We start from the raw sequence: 22,593 nt of genomic DNA, 5'->3' as shown, positions 1-22,593 counted from the left end.
AAAAGTCCATTTGTATGAAAAAAAATGATGAAAAACAACATTTATTATTTGAACTAGGGATGAGCGAATTCAAAGTCGATTCATGTAATAACTTTATAAATTAATTTGTACTGTAAAATTTTTTACAAGGTACCACTTGGAACTGAACCCGAGTTCAGGAAATGTTTTTTTTACAGTAGAAATCAATTTATGAAGTTATTACCAGAAGTCTTGCGAGACTTTGTGAAGTAATAACTTTGGCTCATCGGAGCCAATACAGTCTAATTCTGTACGGAGCTCCTGCTCCGTGCAGTATTGTAACAAAGTTTTATGCGAATCGACTCCAAATCTATAAAAGTTTTACATTTTTAGTCAATGTTCTTAAGAGAAGCTCAAACCTTAAACCAGCTCAAAAGTAGAAGCACATTCTGTGTCTGAAAGTTCAGATTATGCAAACCCTCAGAAGCTGGCATTTATTAGCATTTTTTCTCACAGAGGTAAATCAATGAATCTTTTTAAGGTACTGTCCTTTATATGAAGTGCTATATTTTATATCAATATTAATTATTCCAGGGTATCATAGACGTCTACATTTCAGAGGTGACTGTATGTGTATATTGTATATTAATCCTCTCTTGAGTTTTACCTCCTTTCAGCTTCAAAGAAAACTGCCCACCCAGACACATTCTTTTTATCTAAAAAGTTTTCAAAAGTTCAAATCATCATTCTCAAACTTACTTTTATATTTCATGAGTAGGTCTTAATGTAATGCAGTGTAAAAGTGGAAGTAGTAGACACAGAGACCAGGAGGGTTCAAATTTACCAGTAGAAAAAAAGATGTCTGTAATATGATTGATTTGTTATGAACTCCAATACAACTTTTTGTTATAGTCAATTATGCAATGAAGCTTCATAAAGTAAAATTAGCAAAACCTACACATTAAGATTTACTAATGTAAATGTTTTGCCTTGAATCTTCCCTTTCTGTGTGCTGGGGGAGGGCTTAGGACCTAACCCAATGTAGGCACATTGACACATACTTCACATACCACTGTCTATCAATGTAGTAAGGCTTTGAACATGCATTTCAAAAGGAGATAAAAAAAATCCATCTTGATTACAAGAAAATCCAAATTGTTGCCATCATGATGATTGTTAAAAAATATAGCAAAAGGGCAACAAATCAACTCGTACCAAGCAGGGATAGTCTGCCTTCTTCCATTAGTCTGAGAAAACAAGATTGATGTGTTGCATTGTCATTAGCATTAGGAGGCAATATATCATTGCCTTAGAACAGCATTATCAACTCCTTCAGAAGCTTTTCTTAAATGCAGAGAGACTGCAGGAATATGTAGAACAATACAACTTAACCCTGTAAAGATTACCACTGTAATGTCTTGTGCCATGCATAATTGATCACATCAGTGGGGGACTGGGTGGATATAAAATCTGTGACATTCAAATGTTTAAATAATTACCTGCAATGGCTGGTCGGGATGATTGATGACTGATATCTGTAAGTAAAATCAACTCAGGACACCCGGGACTCTGAGCAATTTAATATAGGCTCCTCTATACTTCATTTAAAACACAGATCAAGCTCAATCTCATCCTAACTGCATATATTATCTACAGATTGATAAATAATTGGATTTGAGACTCTTGTTTCATTTCATTATACAGAGCAGTACATCGTATATTGAATGATTTCATTTGTGCCTTTCTTTGCAGCAGAGAAAAATTTCAAGTGGCTAAAAAGCCAAGGATCATTTGGGCCTACTGAAGGCATGCAGATCATTTTAAGGCTAATACAGAGGTTAAAGATTAAGGTTAAAGAAAAATTAGCTGTTAGTAAAGTAAACCCCAGTATTCCACACATGTCAAATTCATAAGGGTTCCATAAGCTGAAAAACAATTTGATTACTGGGGTTCTTAAGGTGGCTATACACATTAGATGGGTGTTGGCTGAACCCATTGATTTTGGTGAGTATGGTCAAACCATTATTTTATTTGCATGGGGTGTTCCAACTTTTACCATATGGCAAATGTGTAGGTCAAGAAGGGTTGGCCATGTTGTATTTCATCATGATTCATGCCTTTGTTCTTATGAGAGATAAGCTACTGTAGGAGGTGTTCCCGTCCTAACTCCATGCCTATAAATGGTGGAGTTGGCAACTATTTGAAGTATATGGCTAGGTTTAGTTTAGATAGACTTAGGCATGGAAAAACTGTTGAGCTCACCAGTGATAATATTTTGCCCATCTTCCTCCAAATACAATGGTGACTCTTTTGGGCTTATTTTTGATTCCTTGATTACACAGATCTTAATTTTGTTAAAATCCAGGGGGAAAAAAAAATTGCCAAATCACCTTTCTCCATTAAAAGCACCCTTAAGTTTGACCTAAACAAGCATGCATGCATGTGTATGGGGGTGGTTGAGAGGAATAGCTTTTTGAACAATAGCTATCTAAAGTGGTTGATATACAGTACAGACCAAAAGTTTGGACACACCTTCTCATTCAAAGAGTTTTCTTTATTTTCATGACTATGAAAATTGTAGGTTCACACTGAAGGCATCAAAACATATGAATTAACACATGTGGAATTATATACATAACAAAAAAGTGTGAAACAACTGAAAATATGTCATATTCTAGGTTCTTCAAAGTAGCCACATTTTGCTTTGATTACTGCTTTGCACACTCTTGGCATTCTCTTGATGAGCTTAAAGAGGTAGTCACCTGAAATGGTTTTCACTTCACAGGTGTGCCCTGTCAGGTTTAATAAGAGGGATTTCTTGCCTTATAAATGGGGTTGGGACCATCAGTTGCGTTGTGGAGAAGTCAGGTGGATACACAGCTGATAGTCCTACTGAATAGACTGTTAGAATTTGTATTATGGCAAGAAAAAAGCAGCTAAGTAAAGAAAAACAAGTGGCCATCATTACTTTAAGAAATGAAGGTCAGTCAGTCCGAAAAATTGGGAAAACTTTGAAAGTGTCCCCAAGTGCAGTCACAAAAACCATCAAGCGCTACAAAGAAACTGGCTCACATGCGGACCTGCCCCAGGAAAGGAAGACCAAGAGTCACCTCTACTGCGGAGGATAAGTTCATCCGAGTCACCAGCCTCAGAAATCGCAGCAGCTCAGATTAGAGACCAAGTCAATGCCACACAGAGTTCTAGCAGCAGACACATCTGTAGAACAACTGTTAAGAGGAGACTGTGTGAATTAGGCTTTCATCATAGAATATCTGCTAGGAAACCACTGCTAAGGACAGGCAGCAAGCAGAAGAGACTTTTTTGGGCTAAAGAACACAATGAATGGACATTACACCAGTAAAAATCTGTGCTTTGGTCTGATGAGTCCAAATTTGAGATCTTTGGCTCCAACCACCATGTCTTTGTGCGACGCAGAAAAGGTGAACGGATGGACTCTACATGCCTGGTTCCCACCGTGAAGCATGGAGGAGGAGGTGTGATGGTGTGGGGGTGCTTTGCTGGTGACACTGTTGGGGATTTATTCAAAATTGAAGGCATACTAAACCAGCATGGCTACCACAGCATCTTGCAGCGGCATGCTATTCCATCCGGTTTGCGTTTAGTTGGACCATCATTTATTTTTCAACAGGACAATGACCCCAAACACACCTCCAGGCTGTGTAATGGCTATTTGACCACGAAGGAGAGTGATGGGGTGTTGCGCCAGATGACCTGGCCTCCACAGTAACCGGACCTGAACCCAATCGAGATGGTTTGGGGTGAGCTGGACCGCAGAGTGAAGGCAAAAGGGCCAACAGGTGCTAAGCATCTCTGGGAACTCCTTCAAGAGTGTTAGAAGACCATTTCAGGTGTCTACCTCTTGAAGCTCATCAAGAGAATGCCAAGAGTGTGCAAAGCAGTAATCAAAGCAAAAGGTGGCTACTTTGAAGAACCTAGAATATTACATATTTTCAGTTGTTTTACACTTTTTTGTTATGTATATAATTCCACATGTGTTTATCCATGCCTTGTTTTGATGCCTTCAGTGTGAATCTAAAATTTTCATAGTCATGAAAATAAAGAAAACTCTTTGAATGAGAAGGTGTGTCCAAACTTTTGGTCTGTACTGTATATATATATATTGGGGGGGTTCGCTCAGGTAGTTAGGACTAGCGGATGCAGTATAGAGGCAAAGTACACAGTTCTTGAATCAAACAGCGGTGTTTATTCGCACATTGGTGTATAAAAAAATGCAGATAAGGTGTATCACAAAACGCAGGTGGCTTGGTGTTTGTTCACACACATGGAAAGTCCATAAACAATAAAAGTCACCTATTCTTCTGGGTGTTAATTTGCACCCTGTTAGCAGTTCAGCCTTTAGAGGGGCCTGAGTCCTCCAGCCCGGCTCAAACCTCAAATCCCAGCAAAGCCCTCAGTTCACAGCACACAGGCTCCTGAGCTCTACTGTCAGAGGGAGGTAAATCCACACACCTGGCAGTGATGGCTTTTTATTATGCCTGGCAAAACCCAGCGTGGAACATGGGAGTAGTCACCCACCCAGCACTTTGACTACTCCAAGTAATAGCCATCCCGGATCAGCTATGACAGCCATGATAACTCTCAAGGTGTCAATTAGCAATAGCTTCCCCTGACACATAAAATACCGTCTCTTACTTCACCGAGGCCAGGAACCTCGTGACACATACTTTCCATCCACAATGATTCCAGGTACCTTCTTACATATCACCCCTTTGTTTAATCCTGAGGGGGTGAAGACCTGCCATAAAGTATACCCGGGACAGGGCATCTGCATTTTCCTGCAACCGGCCTGCCCTGTGTTCCACGGAGAACTTAAAGTTCTGTAAGGACAGGAACCACCTAAAGACATAGGCATTTCTCTCTTTGGCCTGGCTCATTCGCTTGAGAGGAGAGTGGTCAGTCCCCAGGCAGAACTCTCTCCCCAGCAAATAGCTTGTCAACCCGGGGCATGGGATATGCGTCAAACTTAGATACCTTGTTTAATTTTTTTTAAATCGTTACAAAACCGCAATGTCCCGTCCGGTTTGGGTATCAGTACTATAGGGCTGGCCCACTCACTTGTAGACTCCTTGATGACGTCTAATTGTAGCATCAGTTGTACTTCCTCAGAGATGGCCTGTCGCCGAGCATTGGGTACCCGGTATGGTTTGAACCAGATTTTGGGCTGAGGCTCAGTGACAATTTCATGCTGGATGATGGAAGCACATCCACGGAGGTCTGAGAACACATCCGTGTTCCTGCTGATGAACTTCCTGGCCTTCTGAGTCTGTTTAGAGGAGAGGCTGTCAGCAATTTTCACTGTGGGAACCGCTTTCCTTACATCATACTTATGGGCCGGAACTTTTCCTCCTAAAAAACTCAGCCGCGGGCTATCGTCAGTACTGGTCTCCCTATCCTTCTATGGTTTTAGTAAATTCACATGGTACACCTGCTCTGGCTTCTGCCGCCTTGGCTTATGTACCTTGTAGTTTACTTCTCCAACGGGTCCGTGACACTTAGCCAGTAACTTACTCCCCACTGTCGGTACCAGAACCAAAACCCAATCTCCCGGTTTAAATATACAGAACTGAGCCTGCCAATTATACACCTAACTTGCTTGCTGAGCTGCCTCCATATGTTCCTTTACCAGCGGCAACACGGTTTCCATACGTTCCTGCATCTGGGTTACGTATTCAACAACACTTTGGCTATGTCCAACAGACCATGTGAATGTCTGCCATATACTAGTTCGAAGAGAGAGAACCCAGTAGAGGCCTGGGGTACTTCTCGCACTGCGAACATAAGATATGGCAGAAGAAGCGTCCCAGTCCTTTCCATCTTTAGCTACTACTCATTAACCCCTTAGGGACTTAGGGCGTACCAGTACGCCCTGTTTCCCGAGTCCTTAAGGACTCAGGACGTACTGGTGCGTCCTAAGTTTAAAAGTAAATTGCGGCGCGGAGGGGGTTAATTGTGACAGGATGCCCGCTGAAATCATTCAGCGGGCATCCTGTCACAGCGCCGGGGGGGAGTCATGTGACCCCCCCCCCTTATCGGCGATCGCCGCAAACCGCAGGTCAATTTAGACCTGCGGTTTACAGCTTTTAACTGGTGCGGCGGCGGTGGTCGGCGTTGCCATTGGGTCCCCATGCGGCTGTGGGGGGGACCCGATAGCATGGAAGACAGCGCGATGTCTAAGGAAGGCATCGCGCTGCCTTCCGGTGACAAGCCTGTAAGATCCAGCCCTCTGGATCTTACAGGCCGGAAGCTGTATGAGTAATACACACAGTATTACTCATACAGCCAATGCATTCCAATACAGAAGTATTGGAATGCATTGCAAAGGATTAGACCCCCAAAAGTTCAAGTCTCAAATTGGGACACAAAATAAGGTGAAAAAAAAGTTGAAAAAAGTAAAGTTCTCCCCGCAAAAAATTTAAAGATTCAAGTAAAAATAAACAAAAACGTAATTTTCACCAAATAAAGTAAAAAAATAAATGGTAAAAAATAGGGGAAAAAAATAAGTATACATATCCGTATCGACCGTCTCTATAAACATATCACATGACCTAACCCCTCAGATGAACGCCGTAAAAATAAAAATAAAAAAATAAAACTGTGCTAAATAAACCATATTTTTGTCACCTTACATCACAAAAAGTACAAAAGCAAACGATCAAAAAGGCGTTTGCCCACCAAAATAGTACCAATCTAACCTCATCCAACTGTCACCTCATCCTGCAAAAAATTTGCCCCTACCTGAGACAATCGCCCCCAAAAAATAAAAATATAGCTCAGAATATGGAGACAATAATACATCCTTTTTTTTGTTTTAAAAAAGCTGTTATTGTGTAAAACTTACATAAATAAAAAAGGAATACATATTTGGTATCGACCGGCTTTATAAAATTATCACATGACCTAAACCCTCAGATGAACATCGTAAAAAATAAAAAATAAAAACTGTGCTAAATAAACCATTTTTTTGTCACCTTACATCACAAAAAGTGTAATAGCAAGCGATCAAAAGTCATATGCACTCCAAAATAGTGCAAATCAAACCGTCATCTCATCCCGCAAAAATCATACCCTACCCAAGGTAATCGCCCAAAAACTGAAAAAATTATGGCTCTTAGACTATGGAAACACTAAAACATGATTTTCTTTGCTTCAAAAATGAAATCATTGTGTAAAACTTACATAAATAAAAAAAGGATTCATATTAGGTATCACCGCATCCGTGGCAACCGGGTCTATAAAAATATCACATGATGTAACCTGTCAGATGAATGTTGTAAATAACAAAAATAAAAACGGTGCCAATACAGCTATTTCTGTTATCTTGCCTCCCAAAAAGTGTAATATAGAGCAACCAAAAATCATATGTACCCTAAACTAGTACCAACAATACTGCCACCCTATCCCGTAGTTTCTAAAATGGGGCCACTTCTTTGGAGTTTCTACTCTAGGGATGCATCAAGGGGGCTTCAAATGGGACATGGGGCTTCAAAAACAGTCCAGCAAAATCTGCCTTCCAAAAACCGTATGGCATTCCTTTCCTTCTGCGCCCTGCCGTGTGCCCGTACAGCTGTTTACGACCACATATGGGGCGTTTCTGTAATTGACAGAATCAGGGCCATAAATATAGAGAGTTTTGTTTGGCTGTTAACCCTTGCTTTGTTACTGGGAAAAATGGAAAATTTGCCCAAAAAAAATAATTCTGAAATTTAATCTCCATTTGCCAATAACTCTTGTGGAACACCTAAAGGGTTAAAGACATTTGTAAAATCTGTTTTGAATACCTTGAGGGGTTTAGTTTCTTAGATGGGGTCACTTTTATGGAGTTTCTACTCTAGAGTTGCATCAGGGGGGCTTTAAATGGGACATGGTGTTTAAAAAAACAGTCCAGCAAAATCTGCCTTCCAAAAACCGTATGGCATTCCTTTCTTTCTGTGCCTTGCCGTGTGCCGGTACAGCTGTTTATGACCACATATGGGGTGTTTCTGTAAACTGCAGAATCAGGGCCATAAAAATTGAGTTTGGTTTGGCTGTTAACCCTTGCTTTGTAACTGGAAAAAAAATATTAAAATGGAAAATCTGCCAAAAAAGTGAAATTTTGAAATTGTATCTCTATTTTCCATTAATTCTTGTGGAACACCTAAAGGGTTAACAAAGTTTGTAAAATCAGTTTTGAATACCTTGACAGGGGTAGTTTATAGAATGGGGTCATTTTTGGGTGGTTTCTATTATGTAAGCCTCGAAAATTGACTTCAGACCAGAACTGGTCCCTAAAAATTGGGTTTTTGAAAATTTCTGAAAAATTTCAAGATTTGCTTCTAAACTTCTAAGCCTTGTAACATCCCCCAAAAATAAAATATCATTCCCAAAATGATCCAAACATGAAGTAGACATATGGGAAATGTAAAGTTATAACTATTTTTGGAGGTATTACTATGTATTATAGAAGTAGAGAAATTGAAACTTGGAAATTTGCAATTTTTGACAAATTTTTGGTAATTTTAGTATTTTTTTTAGAAATAAAAATGATTTTTTTTTTACTTCATTTTACCAGTGTCATGAAGTAAAATATGAAGAAAAAACTATCTCAGAATAGCCTGGATATGTTTTAAAGTTATCAGCACTTAAATTGACACTGGTCAGATTTGCAAAAAATGGCCAAGTCTGTAAGGTGAAATAGGGCAGAGTCCTTAAGGGGTTAAACAGTAATTGCCATTCCCTACCATCATCTTCTTGTGATTGTGGATGCTCAAAAGTTTGGGAATCAGGGCACAAGATCTGTCCCTCTTCAAGCGTGCTTGGCAAGAGGGCCAAATCAATGAATGGCGCTGAAAAGAGCTCCTCGGAATATCCTAGTGTGGGATCACTTGTTTGCCCAGACTTACCATGGTGGGAGTAAGGAGGATCAGGGTGAGGATTGGGTTGAGCAGACTCTTGGCTACTGAGACTGCACTTGGTGGAAGACAGGGTGGTGCTTAACCGGCCTGAAAACTGGCACATGAAGCTAGGTATCATGGATGATTGTGCTCTAGCAGCAGGCGCAGTTTCACCGCGCCCAGGGCCACGGCATCTGCGTGCACCATCACCATCACGGCCACTGCCCCTTCCCTTACTGCTCGCCTTCTTCATAATAAATGTTATATATGATTGAAAGTCTGTCACACGTACAGTAGCATAGGATTTGAAAGTGTATGCGCAAACAAATTTAAAAAGGTATTTGGGATGTGGAAGCATCACACAGGAGATATCCCGCAGATAATTTCAATGCTGTTACCAGCGACTAATGAAGCATTACAGGGAATGTCACAGGTATTTGGGATGAGGAAACTTTATACAGGAGAGGTACAACCAGTAAAGTCACTGTACGCAGCGTCTATGCAAAAAAGGACCCTGTATGTCATAGATAAAAATTTTAACCGCACACATTACACTTGAGATGTGGCCCTGGTAATGTCACTGACAAAAGCGGACACCATCTATTGACAAAGTACACTGTATGTCACAGATATTTTTTGGATGTGCATACTTTACATTGCAGATGTGGCGCAGCTAATGTCGCTGTCTGCAGCGGCCTAACTATTGTATGCTATTTAGCACAGGATGCGCTAAAAATAGATATTGCTGCCACACACAATAGTCATTAGAAGGACTTTTGGATCTGTAAAGTATTAGCTATTAAGCACAGGTTGCGCTAAAAATATAGATTGCTGCCACACACAATAGTTCTTAAAAGTATTTTTTTGTCTCTGAAAAGTTTTGGTGGTAATAATATTCTTAAATCACTCCCTACAGTGTCTGTCCCTTCCTCAGCATAGCTCTCCCTGACTAAGAATGAGCTGAACATGCGTCATCGGGTGCTATATAGCACCCGATGACGCGTTCCGGACAGTAAATCACTGTATTGCCCTCAGCCAACATGGCTACGGCATTACAGTGAGGGCAGTACTTACAGGCATGTTTATTGGCTGCGTAGCAGCCAAGAAATGTGCAGGGCGGAGGCTCGAGCACTGAGATCGAGCACATGCGGTATTCGGCCGAATACTACAGGTGTTTGGCCGAGCATGCTCAGTTATCACTACTGTATAACAAAATTCAGATAAGGTGTATCACAAAACACAAGTCACCTTTTCTCCTGGGTGTTGATTCACACCCTGTTAGCAGTTCAGTCTAATCAAGTCCATAGGTGGCCTGTTCGCCTTTAGAGGGGCCTGAGTCCTCCAGCCAGACCTAAAACTCAAATCCCATCACAGCCCTCAGTTCACAGCACACATACTCCTGAGCTCCACTGTCAGAGGGAGGTAAATCCACGCACCTTGCAATGCTGGCTGGTGTTTATAACTGGCAAAACCCGGCCTGGAATGTGGAGAGTAGTCACCCACCCAGCACTTAGACTACTCCTAGTAAGAGCCTTCCCGGATCAGCTATGACAGCCATGCTAACTCTCAAGGTATCAATTAGCAATAGCTGCTGCTGACACATAAAATACCGGCTCTTAATTCATCGAGGCCAGGAACCTCTGTGACACATACCTTCCATCCACAATGATTCCAGGTACCTTCTTACTATATATATATATATATATATATACACACACACATGTTTACATTTACATAATCTGATCTTCTCAGATTCGTTGTTTCCTTAGCAATATTATTTTTACATACGGATTCTTGAAAATCTGTTGCCAGACAGAAACGAACATCTCTGCTAATGAGTTTTGACACATTCTAAAATAAATTTCCTTTTCCTTATTAAATGCAGTAATTGCGACACCCACAATATAATAAAGTCATGGGTTTAATCTACAATCAGGGAAAAGATACGAGAGAAAATTCACTAAAATGACATCTTAGTTATAATATTGGAAGATGATTCTTCATGAAAGGACTTGCGTGTAATTATCTCAGAAGTTCTCAAATGAATAGGGATTGATATTTCACAGAACGTAGAATCTCATCTCCAGTCTTTATCGTTTTTTATATTAACCCTATGTCAAACATTGTTACACGTATCACAGAATGTTGCAAGATAAAAAGAAGGTCATTTTAGATCAGTCGTAGGTTGACTCAAAGGAGAAGTCAATGAAGAACAGACAATAGACTGAATGTTCTTCCATGCAGACCCCTAGTGAAACAATTTTTGATACTTTCTTCTTACTTAAAAAGCTTCCTTGTTTGATTTACTGTTTGAATAGACTTTATCTGATAATAAAAGTTTAGGTCAATGCATCCTGCTCAGTAGATACTATATTTTTAGATACTTACCGACACATGTTGGTAAAGTGTCATTCCACTGAGCCAGTGCATTCGGAACTGAATCACATCTAATGGCCACTGAACCATGGAGGATGTATCCTGGGTTGCACTCGAAGAAAACCACAGATCCGACAGCAAACTCGTTCCCCATTCTTTTTCCAAAGCGAGGTTCTGGTACGGAACTACATTGAGTGGCACTCGTCCTTGGGACCGCTACGAACAATAATTTAACATTTTTAACATAAGATCTATGGATACAGCAGATATTTGTGAGAACATTTCTACTTCTACTAGACACTTCTTCAATGTAGATGAGATAGCTGAGATACTTTTTGTTGAACATTGTAGCTATCTCATTTACAATGAAAGCTGAAAACATAATATTATTAATTGTGACTTCAATCTTTCAGTTAATTAGTGTGTAGCAAAGAATGTGCAACATCTTTTATCTTTCCAGACACATTTTCTAAATATCAGAACAGAAAAAAACAGCTAATAGCTCAAGTATCTAGGTGAAACACTCATATAAACATATTAGGAGATATTTGGATTCACATATGTTTCCTATTATCATGAGGCTGTGTTCAAATCTGCATTGAAAGCTCTAATTGGTGCCTCCATTGCAGATTCCATCAAAAATATTTTACAAAATAAGTCCTGCATGCAAGGGCTATTTTGTACCATAAACTGACATACTTTAAAATAGACACCTGACAGACCCCAGTAATAGTCAAAGAGGTCTGTCTAGTACCTTTACATTTAGTTGTATGCTGGATCTGGCACATTGTTCTTCTAGTTCTTCTCCAATAATAGAGCAGGACAATTAAAATCATTAGCGATGATGTGAACTTCATCTTAGGCTAGTTTAGGGAGCAGCCTGCTGGAGATGTCTGGATACGCCACTGCCAGACGCTACCTAACACCCGGGGACAGGTGGAGATCTGGCCACAACACGGCAAATCAGCTGAATGAAAAACTGCACAGGTTGTGACTGGATCTCCTCCAGTCCCCATTATAGTGAATGGGGTTGGGCAGAGATGGGGTAGCTTCTAGCAATGGCTCACCCAAATCGCCACTATTTGAGATGAGACACTTGCTTGGGACACCTCTCATGTCACGGCTCGGATACTATACACCATAGATCCGGATTGAAAGTAGGAGGCTACAAACGATCTTCTTTCATTACCCCTGAATACGTCTATGAAACCCCTGAGGAGGTCTGGAGTCTAGGACCGAAACATGGCATGTAGGGTTTTGTATTAGGGAAAAATAGCACAAGGCCCATACTGAGGGACAGGATCGGTATGGGGTCGCCCCTGTCGGGGCGGGTGCTCCATGTGTGTTAGGCAGCTGCTCAAGTAGCCCCCCACCTATATGTAGGTAGGAAAGACATACCAGGGCTATATAGGAGTGCCATATTGCCTATAGACATCAGCACCTTGATCACACAGGTTTCGGTGGTCCACCCACTACCTGAACCGCCCTCCACAGGCTGTGGAATTCATCAAACGGGGTAAGATCCACCCTTTATTTTGTTTATGCTACAGCGGAGGTGTTTGTCCTTAATGTTTCTCACCAAGTGGCATTTATTTTAAATGATCTAGTAAATGTTATGTTTTAAAAATTCCTATTCACAATACAATTCAGTTATTTTTGGGTGTGAACATATACCGCAAACACATCATCACAGTGTGTTGGTATAATAATACCGTAGCTTCTAGCAATGCCAGAATGCAGAGAGCTATAGCAGGCTATTGTCTGCTGGAATGGCCTATTGGATCTCAAAACGGCAGTGTGAAACAAGCCTTAGTGTCATATATATATATATATATATATATATTTATATACAATACCCGTCCAAAAATAAAGTCACCACCTGGATTTACCAAGCAAATAGTTATGAGCCTCCTATTGGATAATTTCTGCATGGGCAACAAGTAATTTAACCCCAACTGGTGCAATGAGTTGCTTCTCATTTCTTAGACAAACATTTTGAAAGACACATCTCGTGGTCATGGAAAAGATGTTAGTCTGTTTGAGAAGGGTCAAATCATTGGCATGCATCAAGCAGAGAAAACATCTAAGGAGATTGCAGAAACTACTAAAATTGGGTTAGGAATTATTAAAAACTGGAAGGATAGTGGGGACCCATCGTATTCGAGGAAGAAATGTGGAGGGCAAAAAATCCTGAATGATCGTGATTGGCGATCACTTAAACGTTTGGTGAAATCAAATCGAAGAAAAACAACAGTAGAACGCAGGGCTATGTTTAATAGTGAAAGTAAGAGCATTTCCACATGCACAATGCGAAGGGAACTCAAGGGATTGGGACTGAACAGCTGTGTAGCCGTAAGAAAACCACTAATCAGTGAGGCAAACCAGAAAAAAAGGCTTCAATTTGCTAGGGAGCATAAAGATTGGACTCTGGAGCAAAGGAAGAAGGTCATGTGGTCTGATGAGTCCAGATTTACCCTGTTCCAGAGTGATGGGCACATTAGGGTAAGAAGAGAGGCAGATGAAGTGATGCACCCATCATGCCTAGTGCCTACTGTACAAGCCTGTGGGGGCAGTGCTATGATCTGTGGTTGCTGCATTTGGTCAGGTCTAGGTTCAGCAACAGTATGTGCTCCAAGAATGAGGTCAGCTGACTACCTGAACATACTGAATGACCAGGTAATTCAATCAATGGATTTTTCTTCCCTGATGGCACGGGCATATTCCAAGATGACAATGCCAGGATTCATCGGGCTCAAATTGTGAAAGAGTGTTACAGGGAGCATGAGACATCATTTTCACACATGGATTGGCCACCACAGTGTCCAGATCTTAAAGGCATTTTCTCATCTCAGACAATGGGGGCATATCGCTAGGCTATGCCCCTATTGTCTTATAGGTGCGGGTCCCACCGCTGGGACCCGCACCTATATCGAGAACAGAGCCCTAAAAGTGAAGGAGTGCGCACTATGCATGCGCTGCCACCCTACTTTTATTTCTATTGGGCCACCGAAAGCTCGGCTATTGCTGTGTGCACCATAGAAATTTATGGGAGCAAGGGCCGTGCATGCACGGCACGCTCCCATTCACTTCTATGGGAAAGGCAGGTATTAGCAACTAGTGGTGGACGGACCCCGGGAAATCTGGGGTCCTCCAGCAACAGTGCTCCCCGCTCCGTTCTCAATATAGGTGCAGGTCCCAGCGGTAGGACCCGCATCTATCAGACAATGGGGACATATCCTAGTGATATGCCCCCATTGTATAAGATGGGAATACCTCTTTAACTCCATTGAGAATCTTTGGGATGTGGTGGAGAAGGATTTGCGCAGCAGCCAGACTCTACCATCATCAATGCAAGATCTTGGTGAAAAATTAATGCAGCACTGGATTGTGTGGCCTTTTATTTTTGGGTGGTGACTTTTTTGGGGGACAGGCAGTGAATATACACTATATTTATGGGGATAATTCCTTAGAAACAAAAATCCTAAAGGAAATTTCATAATATTATGACTCGTGTTGACATATGACGTCAATACGTCAGTCAACGTGATAACTCAACACGCAAGATTTCGCACAGGATCCTCAAGCAAGATGGCCATGGTGACCTCTTCACACTCAAATGATTAGCCTTATGATTAACCCCTGAAAGGCCTTAATATTCATCTAATTTGACACAATCAGCATCGAAAGCAGCATCTGAGGGTTTCAATGATGGGGGCACACAATCGCCGTTCCCCATCATTGAGCACACAACTTGCAGAGAAATGCGCTTCTTCGTCACCAAGCAAATGTTTTTGTAAAATTCAGCAAAGTAGCTGAATAGATTTTTTAAGATCTTCTCTCATCTCTAATTATGACCTGAGGGCACATTACAACTCTATTTGGTCATGGCAATAGAAGCTGATTTTCAGGGGTAGAGGTGGCCAATCAGCGGATGTCCAGTTGTAACAACCTGTATTAGGCAATTTCGCTATAACAAAGGTAACCAAATTATGGTTTCTCGCTACAATTTCCAAGTTTCGAGGTTATCAAGTGTGTTTATCATTCTTTCTAAATATTTATCTATCCGTCCATCTGTTTGTCTATCTATTAAAGAATAAAGATAAAGTAAGAACTTGCATCTTCTATATCAGTTCTACCAACAACTATTTTTTATCTATCTATCTATCTATCTATCTATCTATCTATCTATCTATCTATCTATCTATTCATGCAGAAATGCAGCAGCATTGGTGCAGGATCAACTGTAGCAAATATTTGAAGAATGTAGCAGCACTCCAGAAGGTCCAGTGAGAACTGTAGTATTTATTTGCTAATGTATAGTGTAACATTTCAGTCCCACCCAGGGGCGTAACTACCATAGCGGCAGACCATGCAACTGCTATGGGGCCTAGGGCAAGATCCATTTGGGATTATTTCCTCTTCTACTGGGGGTAAAAACTTGGTCAGGACTCTTCCCTCTAAACAAACAACTTTTAGCAAACGAGGCAGTGGAAAAAATGGCCCGAGTTTGGTGGTGGGGGGGGGCTGGTTTGATCCTTGCTATGGGGCCCTTAATTCTCTATGTACGCCACTGGTCTCACCATGAGATTCTTTCAAGTTTTGGCTTGCTTTAAGCCTTTACTATGAAAAGACTAGTTATGAAACATATGTCTAATATGTAGACATTTGTTTTCTTTTTGACAGACATTTGCATTACAAATTGCTTAAAAAACTTGATATTTACCATTTAGCTATGCCTATTACCTTATTCTTTCAGGCATGTTGTTCCCGTTGGCACCCTTAATTTGTCTTTGTGTTTCATAGTTGCTGTGAAAATCAACTTTATTCCACGAAGCCTCCGTATCCTAATGCTTACTTTGAAGACAAGGAAGCTGAATGTTGCATTCTTCAAGCCATGCTTGACGCACTCTCTTCCTGCTACCTGGCCCTTGATAGATGATAGTAGTGGCCATGTCATCTCCTCGTCTCTCCACATCTCATGCAGTGCGCACATGGATCGTTTGCATAGAGAAGAAAGAGTGTGCCAGTGTGAGATGACGTGGCCACTATCCAGAAACGTCAATCAAGGGGCAGTAAGAAAGAAAATGGTGGGTAAAGCATGACTTGGAGGATCCAAGAGGCAGCCTCCTTGACTTCAAAGTGTGCATTAGCATACGGCAGTGTTGTGGAATAAAGTTGATATTCACAGCAACTATGAAACACAAAAGCAGAATAAGGGCAACATTGGGAACAACATGTTTGAAAGAACAAAGTAAGGGCATGGCTATATGGTGAAATTGATATCTCAGGTTCTCTTGAAAGAGAAAAATATCTGAGAAAAATCTGTTTTAGCAACTACTTGCATTCCCCATCTAATAACAATTCTGGAGCATCTATTCTTATAACTCTATTTTGTGCCATTCCTTTATTATTCCTGCTAGAAGTTATTATCTTGCTAGCAGTTTGCAGTAAAGGTCCAGATGGGTGTTACCATGCACAGACAACCATTGCTAGCACTGATTGTCAGACTGCGCCAAGACAACCCCCCCTTCCCAACTGGTAATACATTGCAAACTGCTAGCAATTCCTTCCTAAAACTGATATCTCAGACTCTTTAGGGTAGGACCATAAGGTTATGTTTTCTGATGCAGTTTTGGAACCCCAAATAAGGAGTTGATTATAAGAGGAGAGGAAGTATACAGGACATGACTTCTTCTCTTTTTTTGAAATCAGTCCTGGTATTGGCTTCCAAGCCTGCATGCAGAGACTTAACCGTGTGGCCTTACTCGTAACAATATTTTTCTGTTATTAAAAAAAAAAAGCTTGAAACTCATCTATCAGTTGTTTGCAAGTGGACAACAAACTAGGTTTTGCTAGAGCTTTTAACATAGAGGTATTAAATATTTGTTATGATTTTTTTTTTGTTGCAAAATAGAGGAAATTCTTAGAAACTCAAACCCCGAGCTTCTGTGATTAAACACTTCTAATGATTACATAAAGGTCCATCTTTCAGACGCATTTTGAAATTACATCAAAATCACCTCTTCGTTGGAATTAGTGCAATTTCCACATAGGATGTCTGAATAGAACTTAAATTGCAGCTTTCACATGATCTATCAAGTCATTTTTTTAATAGCATTTTGCAGTAATAGGCCCAAATAATCTCTTACATCAAAACCTTTTACACAAAAAATAAGAAGCAAACCTTCAGTGTTGTAGAGTAGATGGATACAAAATAACTGTAACTTTAAATCTAAGAATTTATGGTATTGTTATTTCAGTTTCTTTATAAATAACAATGGGGTTAAACTTTAAAAATGTTTTATTAAGATGGTATTATTTTATTCTTGATAACCACAAACATAAAAATATAAAATCTATCTATCTATCTACCATATACAGTACAGACCAAAAGTTTAGACACACCTTCTCATTGAAAGAGTTTTCTTTATTTTCATGACTATGAAAATTGTAGATTCACACTGAAGGCATTAAAACTATGAATTAACACATGTGGAATTATATACATAACAAAAAAGTGTGAAACAACTGAAAATATGTCTAGGTTCTTCAAAGTAGCCAGCTTTTGCTTTGATTACTGCTTTGCACACTCTTGGCATTCTCTTGATGAGTTCAAGAGGTAGTCACCTGAAATGGTTTTCACTTCACAGGTGTGCCCTGTCAGGTTTAATAAGTGGGATTTCTTGCCTTATAAATGGGGTTGGGACCATCAGTTGCGTTGTGGAGAAGTCAGGTGGTTACACAGCTGATAGTCCTACTGAATAGACTGTTAGAATTTGTATTATGGCAAGAAAAAAGCAGCTAAGTAAAGAAAAACAAGTGGCCATCATTACTTTAAGAAATGAAGATCAGTCAGTCCGAAAAATTGGGAAAACTTTGAAAGTGTCCCCAAGTGCAGTCACAAAAACCATCAAGCGCTACAAAGAAACTGGCTCACATGCGGACCGTCCCAGGAAAGGAAGACCAAGAGTCACCTCTGCTGCGGAGGATAAGTTCCCCGAGTCACCAGCTTTAGAAATCGCAGGTTAACAGCAGCTCAGATTAGAGACCAGGTCAATGCCACACAGAGTTCTAGCAGCAGACACATCTCTAGAACAACTGTTAAGAGGAGACTGTGCGAATCAGGCCTTCATGGTAGAATATATGCTAGGAAACCACTTCTAAGGACAGGCAACAAGCAGAAGAGACTTGTTTGGGCTAAAGAACACAAGGAATGGACATTACACCAGTGGAAATCTGTGCTTTGGTCTGATGAGTCCAAATTTGAGATCTTTGGTTCCAACCACCGTGTCTTTGTGCGATGCAGAAAAGGTGAACGGATGGACTCTACATGCCTGGTTCCCACCGTGAAGCATGGAGGAGGAGGTGTGATTTTGTGGGGGTGCTTTGCTGGTGACACTGTTGAGGATTTATTCAAAATTGAAGGCATACTGAACCAGCATGGCTACCACAGCATCTTGCAGCGGCATGCTATTCCATCCGGATTGCGTTTAGTTGTACCATCATTTATTCTTCAACAGGACAATGACCCCAAACACACCTCCAGGCTGTGTAAGGGCTATTTGACCATGAAGGAGAGTGATGGGGTGCTGCGCCAGATGACCTGGCCTCCACAGTCACCGGACCTGAACCCAATCGAGATGGTTTTGGGTGAACTGGACCGCAGAGTGAAGGCAAAAGGGCCAACAAGTGCTAAGCATCTCTGGAAACTCCTTCAAGACTGTTAGAAGACCATTTCAGGTGACTACCTCTTGAAGCTCATCAAGAGAATGCCAAGAGTGGGCAAAGCAGTAATCAAAGCAAAAGGTGGCTACTTTGAAGAACCTAGAATATGTTCTATATGTTGTTTCACACTTTTTTGTTATGTATATAATTCCACATGTGTTTATTCATAGTTTTGATGCCTTCAGTGTGAATCTACAATTTTCATAGTCATGAAAATAAAGAAAACTCTTTGAATGAGAAGGCGTGTCCAAACTTTTGGTCTGTACTGTATATGCTATCTATCTATCTTATATATCTATTTATCTATCTATCTAAATACAAAAAAGAGACAGCATTCCAAAATACAGTGAACATGGTGTTGGACCCAGTTTAGGGTTGAACGTATCGAGCTTTGGATCCTAGATCCAAAGTCGATTCGCTCCAATCTTAGTTTTAATGCTGTGCAGAGATTGTCTCCGTACAACATTAAAATGTATGGGCTCCGGTGAGGGAAAGTTAGCTATCTATTTTTCAACTTTAAAACCATTTTAAAACATGGATCTGATGTCAGCTTCTGTACCAACTGGTACCTCGGAAACGAAGCTGACTACAGATCCATGTTTTAAAATGGTTTTAAAGTTGAAAAATTGAATCCCGAAGTTATTCACCAAAGTAACGTAATCAATTTCCCTCTCCTGAGCCCATGCATTTGAATTCTGTATGGAGATGGATCCCCATAAAAAAATTCAAAAAAAGTTTTGAACAAATCAACTTTGGATCTAAGATCCGAAGCTCGATTTGCTTAACACTAACCCGGTTTATTCCCCAAACCAGGTCCAACACCCTATTCACTTCATTTTGGAGTGCTGCCTCATTTTTCTATTTTGGTTATGTAGTGGACCCTTTGCCTATTTATCTATCTACAGCAAAAATAGGTGACAAGGCAGCACTCCAGTCTTATAGTGAAGAATGTGGATCCTTTATTCAGCCCAATGCAACATTTCATCTAGTCTCAATGGAGCCTTTGTCAAGCAGTGCAGTCAAGCAACCTATTTATCTATATATCAATCTATCTATCTATATTATCTATCTGCATTATTGATCTGTATTATCTATCTATATATCTATCTATATTATCTATCTGTATTATCTATCTATCTATCTATCTATCATTTGTCTAGATATAATCTTATGGCTCATGCAGAGCAGCAGAATTGTATGCACAGAGGTTGTATTGAATCACACAATGTCACTGTGGCTCCGCATTATGGAGCCATAGGCACTCCTGGTGCTGCTGTATATCGCTCAGTATGATTCCATGTTATGGAGCAATTCTCCCTTAAAAGCAATCTTTCTAGAGGAGATTTAATTCACAATAAATAGCTCAATAGAAAATGAAAAGATGTTTTTAGTATGCTTCTACAGAGGTTTAGTAGGCTTCCAGAGACTTTCAAGGGAGCTGCATCAGAGATTACATAGAGCCGTAACACTTTTGTATGCACGAGCCTAAGGCTAATTATAATGATAACAGGAAAAATATAGTTATAAAAACAACAAAATATATCATTATAATTGTAACCTAGAAATGATACAAATGTGATGAAAAACAAAAGTATATTATAGAAAGATACAGTGCCTTGCAAAAGTATTCACTCCCCTTGACTTTTTTCGTATTTTGTTACATTACAGCCTTAATTAAGTTCAATGTTTTGTTAATCTGAATTTATGTGATGGATCAGAACACAATAGTCTAAGTTGGTGAAGTGAAACGAGAAAACCAAATAAATAAAACTATTGTTTAGAAATTAAAAACATAAAAATGGCATGTGCATATGTATTCACCCCCTTTGTTAGGAAGCCCATAAAAAACTCTGGTGCAACCAATTACCTTCAGAAGTGACACAATTAGTGAAATGATGTCCACCTGTGTGCAATCTAAGTGTCACATGATCTGTCTTTACATATACACACCTTTTCTGAAAGGCCCCAGAGGCTGCAACACCTAAGCAAGAAGCATCACTAACCAAACACTGACATGAAGACCAAGGACCTCTCCAAACAAGTAAGGGACAATGTTGTTGAGAATTAAAAGTCAAGGTTAAGTTATAAAACATTATCCAAATCTTTGATGATCCCCAGGAGCACCATCAAATCTATCATAACCAAACAGAAAGAAAATGGCACAACAGTAAACCTTCCAGGAGATGGCCACCAAGCAAAACTCCAAGACCAGGTAAGGAGGGCATTAATCAGAGAGACAGCACAGAGACCTAAGGTAACCCTGGAGGTGCTGCAGAGTTCCACAGCAGAGACTGGAGTATCTCTACATAGGACGACAATAAGCAGTACGCTCCATAGAGTTGGGCTTTATGGCAGAGTGGCCAGAAGAAAGCCATTACTTTCAGCTAAAAACAAAAAGGCACATTGTGAGTTTGCGAAAAGGCATGTGGGAGACTCACAAAATGTATGGAGGAAGGTGCTCTGGTCTGATGAGACTAAAATTGAACTTTACAGCCATCAAAGAAAACGCTATGTCTGGCGCAAACCCAACACATCACACATGTCAGCCCAGACTGGGAAACTGGTCAGAGTTGAGGCAAAGATGGATGGTGATAAATACAGGGATATTATTGAGCAAAACCTGTACCACTCTGTGCATGATTTGAAGCTAGCACGGAGGTTAACCTTGCAGCAGGACAATGACCCCAAACACACTGCTAAAGCAACACGTGAGTGGTTTATGGGGAAACATATAAATGTGTTGGAATGGCCTAGTCAAAGGCCAGATCTCAATCCAATAGAAAATCTGTGGTCAGACTTAAAGATTGCTGTTCACAAGCGCAAACCATCCAATTGGAAGATGCTGAATCAGTTTTGCAAGGAGGAATAGGCAAAAAGCCCAGTGATAAAATGTGGCAAGCTCATAGAGACTTATCCAAAGCAACTTGGAGCTGTGATTGCCGCAAAAGGTGGCTCTACAAAGTATTGACTTTAGGGGGGGGGGGGGGGGAATAGTTATTTACATTGACTTTTTCTGTTATTTTGTCCTATTTGTTGTTTGCTTCACAATAATAATAATAATACAAATAAAAAATCTTCAAAGTTATGGGCATGTTCTGTAAATTAAATTATGCAAATCCTCAAATAATTAATGTTAATTCCAGGTTGTGAGCCACCACAATACGAAAAAAGTCAAGTGGGTGAATACTTTTGCAAGGCTCTGTAGGTAGACTAGATAAGCCACATGGTCTTTTTATATTTTATGTTTCCAAACCAGTATTCCTAATGCATTGTACAAGTAAACCTCCCATCTGTTAACCACAGAACATGGATAAAGTTGTAGCAGATTATACACTACTGTATGTACAAGAGTGATTTCCATAATAGCAGATAAAAATCACACAAAACATCACTCCAATTTATTTTGAAGTTTCTTTTTTATTTTATTTTTTTACCAAAAAGTAAATGCTAACGTTGTCTAGGCTTTAATGGAGTATTCCAATGGCCTGATGTATGAGAAGGTCACAACATGGATAGGGAAGCAGCCGGGAATCCAAAAATGTAAGAAACCAGTATTTCTTAACTTCAATACTGAAGTACTCCCAACAACTCTTGATTTGAAGGCGGGGTCCTAATATTTTAA

At 40.2% G+C, this 22,593-nt stretch overlaps 1 protein-coding gene across 1 annotated transcript in view; it reads right to left on the bottom strand.

The window, feature by feature from the left end:
* Positions 1-22,593, bottom strand: part of CSMD3 (CUB and Sushi multiple domains 3) — a 1,090,172-nt gene that overhangs the window by 340,281 nt on the left and 727,298 nt on the right. Inside the window, exon 32 of the mRNA XM_044293228.1 lies at positions 11,259-11,462. Within this exon, the coding sequence (XP_044149163.1) occupies positions 11,259-11,462 (204 nt within the window). The remainder of the gene's footprint in view (positions 1-11,258; positions 11,463-22,593) is intronic.

The sequence above is a fragment of the Bufo gargarizans genome, chromosome 5 (assembly GCF_014858855.1).
Source record: "Bufo gargarizans isolate SCDJY-AF-19 chromosome 5, ASM1485885v1, whole genome shotgun sequence".
Lineage (NCBI taxonomy): Eukaryota > Metazoa > Chordata > Amphibia > Anura > Bufonidae > Bufo > Bufo gargarizans.
Note: the sequence above shows the minus strand (reverse complement) of the source record. Positions and strands in the feature narration are given on the sequence as shown.